The sequence below is a fragment of the Solanum pennellii genome, chromosome 3, assembly GCF_001406875.1.
Source record: "Solanum pennellii chromosome 3, SPENNV200".
Taxonomy (NCBI): domain Eukaryota; kingdom Viridiplantae; phylum Streptophyta; class Magnoliopsida; order Solanales; family Solanaceae; genus Solanum; species Solanum pennellii.
Window position 1 is genome coordinate 4,707,912 of NC_028639.1, and position 22,228 is coordinate 4,730,139.

The 22,228-nt window shown below is 33.3% G+C and overlaps 3 protein-coding genes and 2 non-coding genes across 5 annotated transcripts; 3 read left to right on the forward strand and 2 right to left on the reverse strand.

The window, feature by feature from the left end:
* The first annotated feature begins 1,894 nt into the window (after positions 1 to 1,894).
* Positions 1,895 to 5,762, forward strand: LOC107015365 (thioredoxin reductase 2-like). Its single transcript, XM_015215618.2, has 2 exons — positions 1,895 to 2,931; positions 5,410 to 5,762. The coding sequence occupies exons 1-2, from the start codon at positions 2,016 to 2,018 to the stop codon at positions 5,478 to 5,480; spliced, it is 987 nt and encodes a 328-aa protein (XP_015071104.1). The 5' UTR covers positions 1,895 to 2,015; the 3' UTR covers positions 5,481 to 5,762.
* Positions 5,763 to 6,228: 466 nt separating this feature from the next.
* LOC114076633 lies at positions 6,229 to 6,356 on the forward strand. The gene has a single exon (XR_003577689.1). It is a non-coding gene; the product is annotated as a U6atac minor spliceosomal RNA (small nuclear RNA).
* A 662-nt stretch (positions 6,357 to 7,018) lies between these two features.
* On the reverse strand, positions 7,019 to 10,477 carry LOC107014404 (3-hydroxy-3-methylglutaryl-coenzyme A reductase 3). Its single transcript, XM_015214296.2, has 4 exons — positions 9,432 to 10,477; positions 8,468 to 8,649; positions 7,916 to 8,262; positions 7,019 to 7,603 (listed from the first exon to the last, which is right to left on the reverse strand). The coding sequence occupies exons 1-4, from the start codon at positions 10,391 to 10,393 to the stop codon at positions 7,370 to 7,372; spliced, it is 1,725 nt and encodes a 574-aa protein (XP_015069782.1). The 5' UTR covers positions 10,394 to 10,477; the 3' UTR covers positions 7,019 to 7,369.
* A 7,302-nt stretch (positions 10,478 to 17,779) lies between these two features.
* Positions 17,780 to 17,907, forward strand: LOC114076632. The gene has a single exon (XR_003577688.1). It is a non-coding gene; the product is annotated as a U6atac minor spliceosomal RNA (small nuclear RNA).
* A 665-nt stretch (positions 17,908 to 18,572) lies between these two features.
* Positions 18,573 to 21,995, reverse strand: LOC107014402 (3-hydroxy-3-methylglutaryl-coenzyme A reductase 3-like). The gene is made up of 4 exons (XM_015214295.2): positions 20,954 to 21,995; positions 19,993 to 20,174; positions 19,441 to 19,787; positions 18,573 to 19,127 (listed from the first exon to the last, which is right to left on the reverse strand). The coding sequence occupies exons 1-4, from the start codon at positions 21,913 to 21,915 to the stop codon at positions 18,894 to 18,896; spliced, it is 1,725 nt and encodes a 574-aa protein (XP_015069781.1). The 5' UTR covers positions 21,916 to 21,995; the 3' UTR covers positions 18,573 to 18,893.
* Positions 21,996 to 22,228: the final 233 nt, after the last annotated feature.

Genomic DNA, 22,228 nt, shown 5'->3' on the forward strand with positions numbered 1-22,228 from the left:
CATTTTTATCTTTTTTCCCTTAATATTTTTATACAATCTCCAAATTACCCATATAACCCTAATATCTCTTTCTTCCATTTTTCCCTTTTCACGTTTGGCATAATAACTTCAGCACTTTTATCCAAACGCATAACTGCTTATTTTAAAAATAAGTTTCAGCACTTTCAAAAGTACTTTTTTAAAGCTGCTTTTATTAAGCCCATTCAAACGGGCCCTTAATCATTTCATTAGGATGTTTATTTAATACTCTCTCAGTCCTTATTTTGTTGTCTACTTTAGAAAAAATATATATATTAAGATAATAATAATTAATATAGTAAAATTACAATTTTATCCTTAATAAATATGTTTTTAAAAAGAATGAATTAAACATAGAAATTTTCAAGAAGTTTAAATGAGGGTATAATAGAAAAAAATTGTCCTTTCTTGATTTGTCATGTACAAGTAAATATGAACATTTAAAAGAAGAAATATAGACGAGTAAATAGAAACAGATGGAGTAAAATAATAATGTCTCTCTCATCTCATGAATTTATATTGCTTTATTTATAATCTCATATTCAAAATTTATTATTATCATACTGAATAGAATAAAAGTAAAAATTAAGTTCAATAATAATAATAACTAGAAGTTGTCAAACAAGTTTAAAATTTATTTTCCGGTAATATAATTTTTTTTATTATTATTATACTTTATTTTTATCTAAGTTTGCATTATTCTTTACAATACGTGGTCTTTTGAGACATCTATCAAATTAAATTTTGAACCAAACTTTATAAGAAATCTGCCAAGTAAGAATCTCTTCAATTGTGAAATCTTATAATAACTAAAATAATTTACCAAAATATTGTTTAATCAACAACTATGTGATAGAGTATCTCTCTTTTTTTTTCTTTTTTTTTTGTCTGTGTTGTTATTTACTTATTTTATTCACTAGTCCCAACTTTACTTATTATGTTTAATGTTTATCAATAGTGTAAATTAATTTTATATCATTCAAGCATTTTACTAATTATGACATGTTATTTAATTAAGACAGCAAAAGTAATATTTCTTCCGTCCAGTACTGTTTGTTATAGTTTCTATTTTTAGAGTCAAATTTTAAGAATTTTGATTAACATTTTAAAATGTATATATGTAAAAATTTACAATTTATAGTGTTTTTCATATAGTTTTTAAATATTTATTTTTTTTGTTTAAAATATCGAATTAATATAATCTAATTTAACTTTAAAAATTAGTCAAATACTTTTAAGAAGCACAACATAATAAATAAAAGTGGACGAAGAGAAAACTTGCTAATAACCATCTATCCCTTATTCCAAAGAGAAGAAAAAACACAATCCAAATGGTGCAACGACTGTGAAGGTATTGAATTCGAATTTTCGAACATAATAAGAAATTTTTTGATTTAAAATCTAGTTTCATATTTTTATTTTTGATTGTTTTAAATTTTAATTATTTTACAATGTAACAATATTTGCTTTTGAGCAAAATGAAATTTGTCAGCTCATAAGTCATATGTATGGCTTATCTTGTTTGTCACCTTGTTTCTAAGTGAATTTTAATTATTTTTTTAATGTCAAATCTTAATAGTTAAACATACAACTAAGCCGCTAACAATCTATAACTGATAATTCAATGTTAGATATTCGACAATGATTTGACGTATCTACAAATTAATAATAAAAAAATTGAACTAATAAACTTCAAAATTGAACTCAACTAACTGATACGCAACCCTACTTGCTTGTGGCCGTTTAGTTTGTTAACCGCTATTTGAAATTTGGCGCCAAAGTAAGCCCGCCCAAGAATGAAAATATGAAAAAACCGAACCCGCCAAAATCCGACCCATTTAAAACAAAGTTTTGACCCGTAATTATTGGTCACATGTCATAAAGATCCACTCCAGAAAGCCCAAAAACAATATCAACTCTCCGCCGTCGCCGTCGTCGTCGCCGTCGTCGTCGCCGCCACCAACCACCACCATCACCGGGTCGCTATCATAACATCTATGGCGGACATACAGAAGACCAAAGTCTGCATCATCGGAAGTGGACCGGCAGCTCACACCGCCGCCATTTACGCAGCACGCGCCGAGCTAAAACCGATCCTTTTTGAAGGATGGATGGCCAATGATATCGCGCCAGGTGGACAGCTCACAACCACCTCCGAGGTCGAGAATTTCCCCGGTTTCCCGGAAGGACTTGCCGGTGGTGAACTCATGGACCGCTGCCGTGCTCAATCTGTTCGATTCGGTACACAGATCTTCACTGAAACTGTAAGTAACGTTGATTTCTCTGCTAGTCCTTTCAAGGTCATGTCCGATGAAAGGACTGTACTAGCAGATACTGTTATTATCGCTACTGGTGCTGTTGCCAAGCGGCTTGACTTTTTAGGATCCGGCGACGGGGCAAATGGATATTGGAATCGCGGGATCTCGGCTTGCGCTGTGTGTGACGGCGCAGCTCCGATCTTCCGTAACAAGCCGTTGGCGGTGATCGGCGGTGGAGATTCAGCAATGGAAGAAGCTACATTTCTGACGAAATATGGTTCAAAAGTGTATATAATTCATAGAAGAGATGAATTTAGGGCTTCGAAGATTATGCGAAATAGGGCATTGAGTAACCCTAAGATAGAGGTGATTTGGAATTCTGCTGTGGTGGAGGCATATGGGGAGAAGTCTTTGGGTGGATTAAAGGTGGAAAATGTGGTTACTGGAGAGGTATCAGATTTGGAGGTTTCGGGTTTGTTCTTTGCCATTGGGCATGAACCTGCTACCAAATTTTTGGATGGACAACTGCAGTTGGATGCTGAGAGATATGTTGCAACCGTGCCAGGGACGACAAAGACTAGCGTTAGAGGTGTATTTGCTGCTGGTGATGTGCAAGATAAGAAGTACCGGCAAGCCATCACTGCTGCTGGTTCAGGTAGTGTTCCTCATTTTACTTTGCTGTTTGCTCTTTGTTAGTTTGCTTCATTGAGCATGGCTACAGCTTCTCTATTGGTTGTGTCTGATGAATGTCATTGAGTTGAAATTACAACAGTGCTGAAGAATCCCCATTTCAACAAGAAAACTAAGCCTCAATTGAAGCCCGTCTGAATCTTGGGCTATTAGCACATAGATGGATGCGAAGTCATATAAATAATCCAAAATCCAGTTTTTTGAAGTTAATTAAAATTCTTTCTAGTTTGGTGATTCTCTATAGTTTTAACTGTTAAGGATTGGATAATACTTTGTCCTTCTTGGAAATACAGAACTAATATTAGCAATTTGACCCTTTTATTTTCTGAGCTAGAAGTAAAGCATCAATATGTTTTAAAGCATGCTGCTTTGATAACAAGTGTACAAGGATTTTACGATACATGACCTTGATAGATGCTAAGAATAAGGAGGCACTTTCTGTCTTATTAAGAAAGTGCTTCAAAGGAAGCATTCCTCATAGCAGCTACAGCAGTAGCACCCTGCATTTTTTATTAACTGATTCCCTATCTCTACTTTTTGGGGAAGTTTGGCTGGCTCTATTGAATGAGAATTAGGTTATCAAAGTTTGAAATAGGAGATTCTCAAAAACTTTCAATTAGTAGCGTCAAGTGTCGATACTGACTTCCAGGAGAATCATAGATGTAATAAAAGAAGTGAGGTTCCTATTTAGCAAAAGGTTGTGTAGTGGTTCAAAATGTTGATCAGGGTAAAGATCTATTCTGCTTATAGCTTAGTAAATGAAACTTCTCAAGGCTCAATGCCATTTAAGAGAGAATGAGAAGAAGGGTATCATATAGGAGTAACCAGAAATACATAATGAATACAAATGGAAGTTGATTAAGAGGAAATGAAGCATCCTGCTGCTCCTGGTATAACCAGAAATTTTCTTTATGCATTGTTTATAAGAATTAGTATGTCCTTCGGAAGTGTTGTGGAAGAGCTTTTCTCTTCATTTCTTTTTTTTTGCAAAGTCACTTGATTATGGTTTGGCTTTTTCCCAAGATTTTGCTGGACAATTAGTGAAAAATCACTTCCAATTAAAGAGAAATGGAAAAACAACCCTTATTAAACAATAAATTTATAGCCCTTGATATTAAACAAAAAGATATTTCTGTAGTCCATTATGATGGTATCTTGTAAGGATTGCTTGAGCAGAAAGCAACTTCCTGAGATAGGTAAAATATTTTTCACCTCAAGGGAATAGTGTAGTGCATTGATATATCTTTGAGCAATAGTTCTCTGGAAAATTGTTTCAATGAGCTTGAGAGTTTCTGGAGGTGAAAGTATTTGATAGGAAGTTGATTGCCAATTTTTCTTAGTGTACTAGCCTGGACCATGGTAAAGTTGTCTCCATATGACCCTATCACGGGTTCGACCCATGGAATCAACCAATGATGATTGTATCGGGATAAGCTGCCTACAATACATCACATCCCTTGGAGTGCGTCCCTTCTCTGGACCGTGATGTAGGATGCTTTGACATCGGACTTTTTCCTTTTTTTAAATACCAGCATGGACCACAATATAATGATCAGCCAATATATATTTTTCCAACAATTATTTCTTGTGAACTGATTTCTTGTTTTGTAGTGCTACTATAATCTCCTTTCATAGTTGTCCCATGGAAAAGAAAATTTTCTTCCCATCTAAAGTGGAAACTTTAATCATTTCTTCCGGTCCAATATTATACAACTCAAATATAAAATAAATTGGTCATACACCTTTCATAACACAGTTCTGCACTTTTTGAAATCTAAACAGTGACCTCCTATTTGTCTAAGCATCATCGTCAAATTTTTGTATCGACCATTTGATTCTATAATCTTTTGATATCATTATACTTATAGGAGGTTTATATGCCAAGTCAACAAATGTCAAGCAGTGCATTTGTTATGTTGGCACCTTTCAGTGCTAACCCCGACTTCCAAAACTATTAATCAGTGTCGATCCTGTAAGGAGTATTACATTAACCAATTTTGAACTGTTAACATTTATATGCGACGGGCTTCATAAGTGGGCTATTGTTCTTTCTGACACAATGAGTCGCTTTACTATTTTGATTTGGTGGAGAATGTGAATCTCCATTATATTACTGATCTCTAGCTGGATTTAAGTCAAAGATTTATCTCACAAACATTCAACAATGCACGTTTCTCAACTCCCTGAATTAACCAGTACTTCGACACATGCTTTGAAGAGAGTAGTTTTCAAGGGGTAAGCTTTATATTGAATGCATGCAATATTTTGTTTATGAAAATTTCAGATCTAGTGTCAGTTTGCGACAATGTCAGTGCTCGTGAGATCATATATGGTCTATTGTTAGTCTGTATGTGTGTGTTGATATCCTTTCTAGAATTGTCTTAATATTGATTGATTTCAGGTATAAAAGTTAGTGATCTCTTTGAAAAAACTTGTTTTGCAGGATGCATGGCCGCGTTAGATGCAGAGCATTATTTGCAAGAACTTGGTGCCCAAGAAGGAAAGAGTGATTGATAGCATGGCAGCCTTGCCACGAAAGAATTGGTATTTGCTTAAATTCCGTATCTGTTAAAATAAATTATTGTTATCATGAATTTATCGATGAGAAGAAACTATTTTGCAACGATTTACAAACCTTTGGTACCTCAAGGTTTGGATGAATTTGATGGATACAATAGCTAGCATTTGCTTTATTGCAATTCTATCATGTGGTCAGTCTTTCATACTTTGAAGACATGTAATTTTGTAATCAAAGATTAGATGGCGTTTGATTAATTTTGAATGACTTAAAAACAACCTCGGGATGCGTACACTGCTTTGTAAGATAAGGGACCTATTACTAGGGGTGGATCCACGGTACATGACGGTTCACATGAATTTAATAGCTTTTGTTTAAACTATGTATATGTATTAACAATTCATTAAATATTTTTATTGAGAAAAGGAGGATATATATTAACTTAAGATCGTTATATACATTCATGAACTTCAAAATCTAAATTCGCATTTGTCCATTAACACTAATAAAAAGTAAGTGTGTCCAACATGCTAGACTAAACTTGTTTGATACAAGCAGTAAATGTACTATTAAGATTGTTCAAAAGTTACTCATTAGTCAATGATATCTATTAAAATCTTTCGTCTTTTTTTTTTCTGGCTTAAAGTTGCTAAAGACATTGAGAAAAGTCTACCAAATTGTCCCACATCGCCAATATATGAACTTTTTTTGTGTTTATATTAATTGATAACTTGATGTAAGAATGTGTTCGTAGAAAGGAGAGATGGTTGGCATCTCCCCCGACAGGGACGGGAACAGCCTTCGGGCTTAACCTGTTATCAGACACATTCGGTTAAGGCTACCCACTTCGGTGGATCTTACCCAATTTTTTCATAAATTTTATTTATAGTGTTAGAAGCTAATTATATCATATCATCATTCGTTTAATTTTATAATGTTAGGAGCTAATTATATCATATCATCACTCGTTTAACATTTTGATATATCGCTAACTACATATTTTAATAAATAAATAATGATAATTAAGATAAAAAATACTTGTAATATATCTATCTTAGATGTCTCAAATAATTAACACCGACTCAGTGGAGTCATAAATGTGATTTTTAAATTATATGGTGAATGAACGGAATGATTCATATAAGTAATGACGAAGTCAGAATTTTCGTTCAGAAAATTCAAATATAAGAAAATAATCACGCGAAGAAGAAACTAAAACAATTATATATTTATTCACATACATTCAATCCTAGATGATTTTGTCAAACTCATGCATGGCAGCACGTTAAAGGTAATTTTATAAAAAAAAATGTGATTTTCTGTATCTGTTTTATTTAATTGATATCAATTTGTTAAAAAAAATTATATTATATATATAAATAACATATTTAATTGCATAAATATAGTCGATTTTCAATACGATAACTCTCAAATAATAAGGTACATTTCAATAATGAATTTTAAGTAAATATTAGTATTTTTTTAAGTATCTGACAAGAGAAAGGATTTTTATTTAAAAAGATAAAACACTACGTGCAGAGCAAAACAATACCCATATTGAGATGCCATTTAAATTTTTGGCCCTAAATTACAAAGTAATAGTACAAAATTAGAAGACATTATAAGGTCATCCACCTTGACACATATTGAAACTTAATAATACCAACTACCTTATCCCCACATATCTTTTTTTTTTTTTTAAATAAATATTTGCATATATTAATACATACAACACAGCATACAGATCATCTTGTCTCCAATAATATGAAAATATGATTCCCTAAATTTGGTTTTATAGTCCTTTATTTCAAAGATGATGATGATTATATATATATATTTCAAGAAAATCTGTACAATTTTGAGACATTAGCTGTGTTGTTGCATATTACTTAGTGACATCTTTGCATGATCTATTGTATTTCATGTGGCTCTTAACAAGTTGCCCAGCTGAGATAGCTGACATGAGGGATAGCTCACCCGCGAGAACCGAACCTGCTACTATTGTGGCCAAAAGCCTTGCATTTGACCCTGGTGCCTCTCTGTTAGCACCTTTCACTCCTAATAAGTTCAAGCAAGCTGATTGTGATGCTAGTTGAGTTCCTCCTCCTACTGTACCCACCTGATAAATCACAACGACATGCATAATAAGTATCACGAAGAAACTCATGCTTCCATGACCTATTTTTAGTAGTACAACAACAACAACGACATACCTAGGGTAGAGTGTACACAAACTTAGGCGTAGAGAGGTTGTTTTCGATAAAGGCATAAAGGACTCATATAGACAGCTATAACTTCCTTGGGGTTTGAGGCATAGGTGTTTTAAAACTCCATTAAATGATATCGTTAAAACCGTCACATGTAAAAGTTTGGGGTGGAAAGACGGTGTACCAAGAATATAACGATAAGTAGTAATATGTTTAATGCATACCTCAATTGAAGGCATGGTGACGGAAATATGGAGGTCCTTGCCATCATTTACAGCCTCCATCATAGTGATGCAGTGAGAGCTTTCAATATTTTGAGCCGGGTCTTGGCCAGTGGCTAAATATACAGCTGAGACAATATTGCTGGCATGGGCGTTGAAGCCACCAAGTGCACCAGCCATGGCAGAGCCAGTGAGGTTTTTAAGCATGTTCAGCTCAACTAGAGCAGCAACCTCGGTTTTCAGAACATTCTTCACCACGTCTTCCTTGATGATTGCCTCACAAACTACTGACTTTCCTCTCCCCTCGATCCAATTAACTGCTGCTGGTTTCTTGTCCGAGCAATAGTTCCCTGTCATAGTTCAACAATTCCAATTAATAAGTGTCTCCAGATCATGGGGGTAAAAAGAAGAAAAAAAATTAGGTGTGCAGTAGTTGAGGCTTGTCGTTACATTACATTGGCATTAGGTAGTATGTAAATTAAGAATACATGAAAAACCAACGAACGCAGGGTATCAAAAAGTATTTTTCTTTTTAGAAAAAGGTAGGTGGAGTACCAGATATGCCGATGATGTCCATGTCAGGGTACTCATTCTGAAGGTAATCAAGAACGTTTTGTACACCTTTGGAAACCATGTTCATTCCCATCGCGTCACCAGTGCTACAGCTAAACCTCATGTATAGATTCTTTCCAGCTATTGCACATTGAATGTTCTGTAATCTGGCAAATCTGCTTGATCTGTGAAGTCCAAATCAAAAATAAAGTTATACAACTGGTATTGGATGTCGAATGATGACATGTTGATTCCAAAAATCATAGATTTATCCAAGGAAACGAAAATGACAGATATTGAGGTAACAGACAAATCTAATAAAATCATAAAGAAACAAAAAATGGCTTCATTCACTGAACACATCAACATCAAATGATCTTCAAAAGGAAAACGCATTAAGAAAAGATGTCCGAGATATTAGTCAACAATAGAAGAAAGAAGGGAAGATTCAGATGTTCTCATCTACCATACCGTTTGAACACTTCCGTGATAACTTTCATCAACTACAAAGCAAAATACTACTCTCTTTCTATTCGTTTGCCTGATTTTGACTAACACGAGTTTAAGAGAGAAAAAAAGAACTTTTAAATCACGTGAACTAAAGAAATGTCGAATGTACCAAAATGCCCTTAGATTTAACGAGTTGCCAAAAAATGAAAGAGCCGTTACAGACTAAATAGGATGCAAGACAAACAAATTGAAACGTAGGGAGTATATACATTTTACTTTATACCAGTTTCAAGAATTCACATTTATAAAGCTATTCAACTCATGGACTTGAATATGATGATATTTCTATACTTTTAACCATAATTTAATACTTTTTCATAACTATTATGATATATAAGTCAAATTTAAGGGATTACTATGATTCTATTAGCTTCATAGCAAAAGATAAATGCAGTAAAATGAGTATAAGCATATTAAAAATCAAAACTTGAACACGAAGAAGAACGAGAACACTCACTTATTGAAAACAACAGATAGAGTCTCGAAATTCATTGGATCCTCGACGAAGAACTTCAACTCTGCAGCTCTCTTTGCGCTGCCGAACCTAACTACAGGAGCTCTAGTCATCCCATCTCTAAACAAAACACTCGTAGCGCCACCGGAAACATAAATGGCTTTACAACCCCTGTTAGTACTAGCAACTAAACATCCTTCTGTGGTTGCCATTGGCACAGAAAACTCATTCCCATTAAGAAGCAAAGGTCCAGCTATTCCCACTGGTATTTGAATATACCCAATTGGCATCTCACAACACTGTCCAAGAATTGATTCATAATCAAATCCATCTAATGGTAACCCATCCAATGACTTCCCTGAACTCCTCTGTAACGCCTCTTTTCGAATAAAAGCAGCTCTTTTACAGTCACCCAACTTAGATTCCAATGAATATGATGGTATTCTCCCTTCCACCACCGATTTGATAACCACCTCATCATCCTCTAACGAAAATGGTGTGATTATCTGAGCAGCTTTTTCATCAACAGGTACAGATTTCATTGGGATATTTCGTCGAACAGGTGGTGATGTAACAGTTGTATCAATAAACTGTTCTGGGGTTTCATCTTCAACGTCCCAAGAATCATTATTTCCTTTAGAAACGAAAGATTGAACAAACCCAATACCAAAGAACCCCAACAGATAAATAACTGAAGCGATCAACGAAAACATAGCAACTAATTCAGAAAAGTTAAGCACGTGGAGTGGAATTCCATTACGGATCTTCTCACGCCATCTGTGTAGAAGAAAATACATGACAGAGAAAAACATGGTGAAGAACAAACCATTTGTAAGATACAATGGTAATGGAAGAGCATCTGAAGCTTTAACAGAGGAATCTTGATTATGGGGTTTGAGAGGTTCTCCGGAGGAAATGTGTTTGGAAGCGTCAAGGGGTTTTACAGATCGCCGGCGAACGTCCATCGTGAAAATTTTCCGGTCGCCGGAATTTACAGAGAAGAAATGGAGAAATGTGAGGAAGTATTGTGAGTGATGAAGCTAATGTATCGGAAATGTATTTATAGCCAGAAAAACATCGGCTGGAGTTCTTGACTTTTATGGCCACACTTTGAATAAAAAATTTTACTTGTTTTTTAGAAAAAAAAATAATTTTGTCTATTGGTAAAAAAAAAATTTATTTTTTTCATAAATTAATATTAATTTAACGGAAAAGGGCCTAAAATACCCTCAAAGTATTGGAAATGGTACAAAATTACCCTCCATCCACCTGTTGGCTCCAAAATACCCTTCCCACCCACCTATTGGGTCCAAAATACCCTTGTCATCCACCTTTTGGTTCAAAATTGACCATTTATTTAACGGTTTTATATTTAAACTATTTAAATATTTTTTTTAAATACGTGGCGCTCAATTATTGTTATAATTTAACTTATTAGTATAATTTATAAATCAATCCACTATCCACCCATTACTAATTAAACCCACCAAATTAATAAACCCGTCACATGATTAATGCAACAACAGAAAAGCTACTGCCGATTGAGTGTTTTTAAAAAATTTGAGATTAAAATATCTATAGAAGTAAATTATCATACGTTCAAGTGTCTAAATAAAAATTATCGACAAATTTAAAAGTCTGACTATGTTCATTTTAATTATTCCTACGCCTCAATTATGTGATGTTACTTCATAGGTAACTTTTTTTTCAAAATAATATATTAAAGGTTTTAAAACAAATCATAAATATTTATAAAAGTATATTTTGAAAAAGTGCATGAATTAATTCGGGATATATTAATTCTTTACATTTAATCATAAATTTCTAATTCAATCTTGAAAGATAATTCCTATTGAAAGTGTGCTCCTAAATAAGCGGCTCAACATAAATTTAATTGGGGCTTTGATTCGGACTCGAATAATTTTGGATGTCATTTTCATAAATCTATAATTTCATTGTGTTTCAGTAGTGTTTATGACGATTTTGATATAATAGTTGGATTATTAATTGGGTGGGGTTTAGTTAGTAATGAGTGGGTAGTGAGTTGGTTTATAAATGATACAAATAAATTAAATTATAACCAATAGTTGAGCATCAAGTATTTTAAAAAATATTTAAATAGTTTAAATTTAAAATCATTAAATAAGTGGTCAATTTTGAACTCAAAGGTGGATGACAGGGGTATTTTGGAGCCAATAGGTGGATGAAAAGGGCATTTTGGAGCCAATAGGTGGATAAAGGGTAATTTTGTACCATTTTCAATACTTTAAGGGTATTTTAGGCCCTTTTCCGTTAATTTAATTATATCTATATTTCTTATGTAGGGGAAAAAACACTCTTTTTTGAAATCTTGTTGAATTATACTGAATCGGCAAAATTGAAATAACGAAGGTATAAGTTCAACTTATGACTTTAAAATTTTATAATGAAGATCTCAAGTGATAATAATTGGATTTTAAATTCCAATTTGTATACACAAAATGAAATGCTTAATACAAATTTATTGGGTAAGATAAATTTATTGAATTTGGTGAACCTGAGTGTGAGCTACTAGCTCCCCCTATATAAAGCACGAGTATTTTTTTCTCTCATTTAATTACTTGGTTGATATTGAACCCTTCAAAAACAACTTTCTAACTCAGTGAGGTAATGAAAAACTAGGGATTTTTTTTAAAAAAAGTGACATTAAGGTTTCAAAATAAATGGGTGGTGACATCAGTCTTAAGTATTGGATGTAGGTGACAATTATGTGATTAGGATTGTGGAGTTGCCCTCAAGTTTATAAATTGACATTTTGGTCCACTGAATTAAATGAAGGGTAAAAGGGTAATTTCACAATACCTACTTGACTATACCAAACATAATTTAACCAATTTTGGTGGGAAATATCGAGCCAAAAGAGGAAATAAATGCTTTTTTCCCCCGCCTCCAACCGTCGTTGTTGACACTTGATTTTAACCCTCCCCGATATAATTAACTAGCGAGCTTCTCGAGTTTAAACAATTTAAAATAATTAATTTTATAAATTAAGTTTTATATATATATATATATATATAATAATAATAATAATAATAATAAATATAAGATAATAATTAAATTTTTTAGCTTGCAAATTATTTTCAATAAGATTTTGACTTTTTATATTGTTTTAACTAATTTATATATCTTACGTTAATTATTTGTATAGCTATTTAAATTTTATTAACATTCTAAATCGAAAAGATAATATTGAGAGTTTTACTTTGTTTTATATAACTACTTGGTTAATTATTTCAGATTATAGTTTGACTAGTTAGTTTTATATTCGAATTTATTATTTTATTTTGTTAATCTTAAGAAGCTTGGTAATTAACCACATTAATTCATCTTATTTTAAATCCAATCGAATTAGTCAATTACAAGTTATTTTGACTAAGTTGGCAATGTTATTAACTAAGACCAAAATTTGGGCCCCCTTTTTTATTCCAGCAAATTCAGCCCATCCAATTACTCAAACACACCCCAATCCTTTTTCCTCCCCAATTTTTTCCATTATCTCTCAGCCCAAATTTTCTATCTCAACTCTTTCACAGAATGTCTTTTTCTATACAATTTGTCTTTACTTATATTTAACTACCTTTAAGCTAATTACTTTCAATTTTAACCTTACTGATGATTTCTTCTATATTTACATTCACCTTCACTACCTACATATGTTATTATACTTCCAACTAATTGCATGACATTGAATTTATGGTTTCTTTGTTAATCCCCTCCTTTCTTTTATTGTATGTGATATCATCCGAGTTCGCTATGAACTCTCGCCTTCCCTTCGCATTTCGAGAGAGAACCATTAAGGATCGAAATTTCTTATCAAGTCAATCAGTCTCCCAAACCTATGAACGGATGTCAAAATGTTTAAAAGTTGAAGAATTCGAAGCAAGTTGGAAGAGTTGAAGAGCCTGGGGCAATTAACCCAAGTTTATTTTTAAATTATCGCATTGTATTTATTTTGGGCATAAGCGATTGTTGCTTTTCAGTTTTCTGTATTTTTTTTATTATCGTTTAGTCTAGGACAGGTACGAAAGAAAGTCAAATGGGTCAAAAACCCAAAATAGGTGGGTCCAAAATTCCGGTCAAGGCGAACAGAAAACCCGGATTCGAACCCAAATCTCTCTCCCTCTTTACATGTTTTTCAATTATTTGTTGTTTTGTTTGTCACTAGTTTAAAGTTAGAATAAACTGAATCCCCACAAAACGCCACTTTGATTTTAACGATTCGATCAAATAAAGTAAATGGCTTAAAGGATTTTACAAATTAAAACTCATTTAGATAAATAATTTTTCACTTTCAAAACAATCTTAATGATTTTTGACATTCATTTTCAAACAACTCCAAGAAATATCGTATCGCAATTTTAAATTTTAGCCAAACTAAGTTAGTTATCGGTAACCGCAAGTTAGCGGATATTTTAGGGGTCTAACACATTCCTAAAATATTAATGTGAATCCCGGAACCCCCTAAAAAATGTTTTCAAATGATTTTATCTGTATAAGTTTTTTGAAAACGTTGTTTTTCTCAAAAATTAAGTGGCGACTCTAAAAGTCGAAAATTCTCAAAACAAATAATATTTTTTGATAAAACAGAAATGGCGACTCTAAAAGTAAAAAATTCTCAAAACAAATAATATTTTTCGATAAAATAAAAATGACGACTCTGCTGGGTAGGTTGGAGGATTCTAACCTTAAAACTAACTTTATTTGACTGTTTGTAATATTTGTTTATTTGTTTACTTTACCTTATTGTTGAATTGTTGCATTTTCATGACATTTTTTCGCCAAAGGTCAAATAGATGCATTAGGAAAATGAAAGTTACGTGGCTTTCCACGGCTTTCTTTAGAAATACACAAAAAAATCATTTGGAAGTATCAAATAAATAGTTGGAATGCGGTCATCCGACATTGTTTAGTAGCTTCACCCTGAGGTTTGTCCGACTCGGGTAACCGTCAACTTGAAACCTATTCTAGTAAGACTAAGCTAGAGCGAAATCAAAACCAAAAATTAAGCATTAGCCTAAGACGGCTTAATATCTAAGGTGTATTAAGTCTATTTAGTAGAAAACCGCCAAAATCGTGTCTAAAGTCTCCGACCTAACAACACATCATTTTATCTGACATTTGAATGATGTACGTGTGAAAACCAATTTGGGGTGGGTAAACCTAACTAGTTTCTACTTTGTTGATATGGATTGTTTTTCAAAGTTTGACATGGTCATAGCAGCGTCACCTCAACTCACAATGTGGTATAATAATTTCGATGTGGATTATAGAAAAACTCTCAATAAATACGTGGGTGCATTGACAGAATTGATCAACATGAACGGTTGACCAGAATTGGTTGATGTCCTCACGGGATATTGGGATAGACAACGAATGATGTTTCGATTTGGAACCGTTGAAATTACCCTGATTTTGGAGGAGATCAGAGACTGCATAGACACAGTAGGTACTGGGATAGAAAGAAAGGCAAGGAAACAAGAAGATATTTTCATCCCTAATAAACCTTCCATAGAAGATATTGCGGACTGACTTTGTCTAGTGGTGTCAAGAATCCCACATAGCATTCAGAGATCTTTATATTAGATTTGGACATGCGAGCTTCTACGCCACTTATAACCGAGAGTTCAAGGTCTCTTACAGAGAATGGAACGAAATTCTTCCTCTAACATTTGTGTAGCGTTGTTTGGAACGATGGTCTTTCCGCATGGCCCAAGTCTGAGCATCAATACTCGAGTTATAACACTCGCGCACACTCTATTCAAAGGGTACGAGAACCAAGGAATAATAACATACTACCCTATAGCTCCGGTCATCCTGTCCGACATGTCGAGCCTTGGGAAAGTGTAATGAGGGACATCGAATGCACCCTTTCGAGTCTTGCGACAGTTCGGGAGGAGACAAAATATACCCAAGAAGGCATACTATGGAGCTTATGTATACGATATTGGAGATGATAGAGTGCACGACGCATCTGAAATGTTCAGGGAATGGAAAAGTGCTAAGCGAATGGATAAAACTACCATCGCCCCAGACCGACTCAATGCTGGATACGATGAGGGTTACAAAAAAAGGGTTGAAAAAAGACATACAAAGTATGTCCTCCCCAACCCCGCGCAGCTTTTGCAGTATGACAGACAAAGAAGCTAAGACAGTGGCTGAGCTACAAGAGGTAAAGAAAGAGGACCAAGAAGTGTACGCTAAGTTTGTCAAGAACTAAGATACTCTTGCAAAGGCGACTCAAGAGGTGGAAAGACTAAGGCGTGGTTATGATGATTTCGATACCTGGGTCAAGGAGAAAATTGAGAGGATGCAATACGAAAGCTTGGAAGACAAAGGACGCCTGGGTGAAGGATTCTTGCTGATGCTAAGATATATGTTTCAGCAATACAAGACTCAGGGGGACGGTGACGGAGCGGGACCATCAGGCACAACATAGTTGATTTCCGAATTTCTAAGGAAGAAGATGAACAATCCCCCAAGGGAGGAAGAAAAGAAGAGAGAGAAGAGAGGAAGGAAGATGAAAAGATTTTTTTCTTTTAAATGATTTGGTTTGAGTTATAAAAGTGTGCTTTTTTGTATTTTATAAAAGATTAGAAAGTTTTGAAAATGTTAATTTGGTCTCATAATTAGTTAATTACATTTAAAGAGGATTTGACCAACTCTTGGTCAATCTGTCACCAAAAACAAAAACGAGACTTATTTGACACCTTTCCTTTAATTTTCTCGAAAAAATATGCATGCATTTGATTATTTATGTATTTTAATTTATATATTGTTTGGTTTGTAAATAGAAAGAAAAATTATGCATATATTATTTCCGTTCCTCCCTTGATTCTTCTCTCATAAGATATTTATCTCCATAACGATATTTGTCCATGATTTGAGGTTCGTTTGTGGCGTATTTCTCAAATTAGAATATTTGATTTTGATCTCTCTATAAATATTTCATAAATTTATAAAATATTTGACATTTCGTTATCTTTATGAAATTACAATTAATATCTATTCCATAATTATAGTAAATTTTCTCTACATTGTTTATATTCATCATATATATTATAAATAATATAATATAAGACACTATTACTTTCATGTAATATAATACTATTATAGTACTTCATAATATGCTTATCTAAATAATTTTAGAATATGTATTTGGCTATATTCAATGTACATAATAATAATAATAATAATAATAATAATAATAATAATAATAATAATGCACACTAAACTTAGATACACATAATATTTGAGTTGAGTTCAAGTAACAATTTCCTAATTTATTTAGGAAATTAATACAATTCTGATTATAGTAGAATATTGAATGATCAAACGCTCCCACCATCTAATAATACTATTTTGAGGATATCAAACCTTAACAAGATAAGGCAAAAAAAAAAGTTGGGTTGTATGTGTTCCAATCAACCTTTTTTTGTAGGACCAAATTTTGGAATATTTGGACCACTCTCAATTATGATGACATGTTGTAGGGTTACAATCTTAGCCTTAATTGGAGCATTTTGAAGCAATTGTCCAATATATTACATTTATATTAATATTAGAAAGTACCAAACTTATCACAATTGGTGACATTTGAATGAAAGTGATTTTCAAAGGCAAAGGAAGCTTCCCTAAAAAAAGAAAAGTTTGTTCAAATAATGACTCAAATTTAATCGAGATAAAAATACTAAATAATTTTTTGTACCATAATAATAATATTCAATTCAAATTTTTTTGTTTGAAACGAAAATGAATAAACATGCACTTGTACTCGAAAGTAATAAAAAAGTAACAAAGACATAATAAATACAAATGCAAGTTGATGAAGAGGAAATGAAACATCCTGGTATAACCGTAATGTAGGATGCTTTGTGCATCGGACTTTTTCCTTTTTTTAAAATACCAGCATGGACCACAATATAATGATCAGCCAATATATATTTTTCCAACAATTATTTTTTATTTTGGCTAGTGCTACTATAATCTCCTGTCATAGTTGTCCCATGGAAATGAAAATTTTCTTCCCATCTAAAGTGGAAACTTTAATCCAATATTATACACTAATAAAAAGTAAGTTTGTCCAACATGCTAGACTAAACTTGTTTTGATACAAGCAGTAAATGTATACTGTATTGATACTATTAAGATCTCTTATTCAAAAGTTACTCATTAGTTAATGATATCTATTAATATTTTTTTTTTCTGGCTTATAGTTGCTAAAGACATTGAGAAAAGTCTACCAAATTGTCCCACATCGCCAATATATGAAACATTTTTTGTGTTAATATGAATTGATAACTTGTTGTAAGAATGTGTTCGTAGAAAGGAGAGATGGTTGGCATCTCCCCCGACAGGGACGGGAACAGCCTTCGGGCTTAACCTGTTATCAGACGCATCCGGTTAAGGCTACCCACTTCGGTGGATCTTACCCAATTTTTTTATAAATTTCATAGTGTTATGAGCTAATCATATTATATCATTACTCGTTTAATGTTTTGATATATTGCTAATTACATATCTCGTTTAACATTTTGATATATTGCTAATTACATATTCAATGTCTACTTCGAGATGTATTTTAATATATAGATAACGATAATTAAGATTAAAAGTACTTGTCAAATATTTATCTTAGATGTCTCAAATAATTAACACCGACTCAATGGAGTCATTAATGTGAATTTTATTATATGGTGAATGAACGGAATGATTCATATAAATAATGACGAAGTCAGAATTTTCTTTCAGAAAATTAAAATATAAAAAAATAATCACGCGAATAAGAAACTAAAACAATTATATATATTTATACACACACATTCAATCCTAGATGATTTTGTCAAACTCATGCATGGCAGCACGTTAAGGTAATCTTATAAAAATTACGATTTTCTGTATTTGTTTTATTTAATTGACATCGATTTATTAAAAAATTATATTATGTATATAAATAATATATTTAATCGCATAAATATAGTCGATTTTCAATACAATAATTGTGAAATAATGGGGTACATTTCAATAATGAATTTTAAGTAAATATTAGTATTTTTTTAAGTATCTGACAAGAGAAAGGATTTTTATTTAAAAAGATAAAACACTACGTGCAGAGCAAAACAATACCAATATTGAGATGCCATTTTAATTTTTGGCCCTAAATTACAAAGTAATAGTACAAAATTAAAAGACATTATAAGGTCATCCACCTTGTACATTGAAACTTAATAATACCAACTACCTTATCCCCACATATCTTTTTTTTTAAAAAAAATATTTGCATATATTAATACATACAACACAGCATACAGATCATCTTGTCTCCAATAATATGAAAATATTAATCCTTTATTTCAAAGATGATGATGATTATATATATATTTCAAGAAAATCTTTACAATTTTGAAGCATTAGCTGTGTTGTTGCATATTACTTTGTGACATCTTTGCATGATCTATTGTACTTCATGTGGCTCTTAACAAGTTGCCCAGCTGAGATAGCTGACATGAGGGATAGCTCACCCGCGAGAACTGAACCTGCTACTATTGTGGCCAAAAGCCTTGCATTTGACCCTGGTGCCTCTCTGTTGGCACCTTTCACTCCTAATAAGTTCAAGCAAGCTGATTGTGATGCTAGTTGAGTTCCTCCTCCTACTGTACCCACCTGATAAATCACAACGACATGCATAATAAGCATCACGAAGAAACTCATGCTTCCATGACCTAGTTTTAGTAGTACCAACAACAACAACGACATACCTAGTGTAGAGTGTACACAAACTTAGGCGTAGAGAGGTTGTTTTCGATAAAGGCATAAAGGACTCATATAGACACCTATAACTTCCTTGGGGTTTGAGGCATAGTTGTTTTAAAACTCCATTAAATGATATCGTTAAAACCGTCACATGTAAAAGTTTGGGGTGGAAAGACGGTGTACCAAAAAAATAAAGCTAAGTAGTGATATGTTTAATGCATACCTCAATTGAAGGCATGGTGACGGATATATGGAGGTCCTTGCCATCATTTACAGCCTCCATCATAGTGATGCAGTGAGAGCTTTCAATATTTTGAGCCGGGTCTTGGCCAGTGGCTAAATATACAGCTGAGACAATATTGCTGGCATGGGCGTTGAAGCCACCAAGTGCACCAGCCATGGCAGAGCCAGTGAGGTTTTTAAGCATGTTCAGCTCAACTAGAGCAGCAACCTCGGTTTTCAGAACTTTCTTCACCACCTCTTCCTTGATGATTGCCTCACAAACTACTGACTTTCCTCTCCCCTCAATCCAATTTACTGCTGCTGGTTTCTTGTCCGAGCAATAGTTCCCTGTCATAGTTCAACAATTCTAATTAATAAGTGTCTCCAGATCATGGGGGTAAAAAGAAGAAAAAAAATTAGGTGTGCAGTAGTTGAGGCTTGTCGTTACATTACATTGGCATTAGGTAGTATGTAAATTAAGTATACATGAAAAACCAATGAACGCGGGGTATCAAAAAGGATTTTTCTTTCTAGAAAAAGGTAGGTGGAGTACCAGATATGCCGATGATGTCCATGTCAGGGTACTCATTCTGAAGGTAATCAAGAACGTTTTGTACACCTTTGGAAACCATGTTCATTCCCATCGCGTCACCAGTGTTACAGCTAAACCTCATGTATAGATTCTTTCCAGCTATTGCACATTGAATGTTCTGTAATCTGGCAAATCTGCTTGATCTGTAAAGTCCAAAACAAAAACAAAGTTATACAACTAGTATTGGATGTCGAATAATGACATGTTGATTCCAAAAATCATAGATTTATCCAAGGAAACGAAAATGACAGATATTGAAGTAACAGACAAATCTAATAAAATCATAAAGAAGCAAAAAAATGGCTTCATTCACTGAACACATCAACATCAATCGATCTTCAAAAGGAAAACGCATTAAGAAAAGATGTCCGAGATATTAGTCAACAATAGAAGAAAGAAGGGAAGATTCAGATTTTCTCATCTACCATACTGTTTGAACACATCCGTGGTAACTTTCATCAACTACAAAGCAAAATACTACTCTCTTTCAATTCGTTTGCCTAATTTTGACTAACACGAGTTTAAGAGAGAAAAAAAGAACTTCTAAATCACGTGAACTAAAGAAATGTCGAATGTACCAAAATGCCCTTAGAATTAACGAGTCGCCAAAAAATGAAAGAGCCGTTACAGACTAAATAGGATGCAAGACAACAAATTGAAACGTAGGGAGTATATACATTTTACTTTATACCATTTTCAAGAATTCACATTTATAAAGCTATTCAACTCATGGACTTAAATATGATGATATTTCTATACTTTTAACCATAATTTTTTTTTTTATAACTATTATGATATATAAGTAAAATTTAAGGGATTACTATGATTCTATTAGCTTCATAGCAAAAGATAAATGCAGTAAAATGAGTATAAGCATATTAAAAATCAAAACTTGAACACGAAGAAGAACGAGAACACTCACTTATTGAAAACAACAGATAGAGTCTCGAAATTCATTGGATCCTCGACGAAGAACTTCAACTCTGCAGCTCTCTTTGCGCTGCCGAACCTAACTACAGGAGCTCTAGTCATCCCATCTCTAAACAAAACACTCGTAGCGCCACCGGAAACATAAATGGCTTTACAACCCCTGTTAGTACTAGCAACTAAACATCCTTCTGTGGTTGCCATTGGCACAGAAAACTCATTCCCATTAAGAAGCAAAGGTCCAGCTATTCCCACTGGTATTTGAATATACCCAATTGGCATCTCACAACACTGTCCAAGAATTGATTCATAATCAAATCCATCTAATGGTAACCCATCCAATGACTTCCCTGAACTCCTCTGTAACGCCTCTTTTCGAATAAAAGCAGCTCTTTTACAGTCACCCAACTTAGATTCCAACGAATATGATGGTATTCTCCCTTCCACCACCGATTTGATAACCACCTCATCATCCTCTCCAGCATATGGTGTGATTATCTGAGCAGCGTTTTCATCAACAGGCACAGATTTCATTGGGATATTTCGTCGAACAGGTGGTGATGTAACAGTTGTATCAATAAATTGTCCTGGGGCTTCATCTTCAACGTCCCAAGAATCATTATTTCCTTTAGAAACGAAAGATTGAACAAACCCGATACCAAAGAACCCCAACAGATAAATAACTGAAGCGATCAACGAAAACATAGCAACTAATTCAGAAAAGTTAAGCACGTGGAGTGGAATTCCATCACGGATCTTCTCACGCCATCTGTGTAGAAGAAAATACATGACAGAGAAAAACATGGTGAAGAACAAACCATTTGTAAGATACAAAGGTAATGGAAGAGCATCTGAAGCTTTAACAGAGGAATCTTGATTATGGGGTTTGAGAGGTTCTCCGGAGGAAATGTGTTTGGAAGCGTGTAGGGGTTTTACAGCTCGCCGGCGAACGTCCATCGTGAAAATTTTCCGGTGCCGGAATTTACAGAGAAGAAATGGAAAAATGTGAGGAAGTATTGTGAGTGATAAAGCTAATGTATCGGAAATGTATTTATAGCCAAAAAACATCGGCTGGAGTTCTTGACTTTTATGACCACACTTTGAATTATAATTCACTTTTTTTAAAAAAAATAAAATTTTGTCCATTGGTAAAAAAAAATATTATTTTTTTCATAAATTAATATTAATTTAATTAAATCTATATTTCCTATGTAGGAAAAAAAATACTCTTTTTCGAACCTTATTTATAAAATTATATTGAATCAGCACA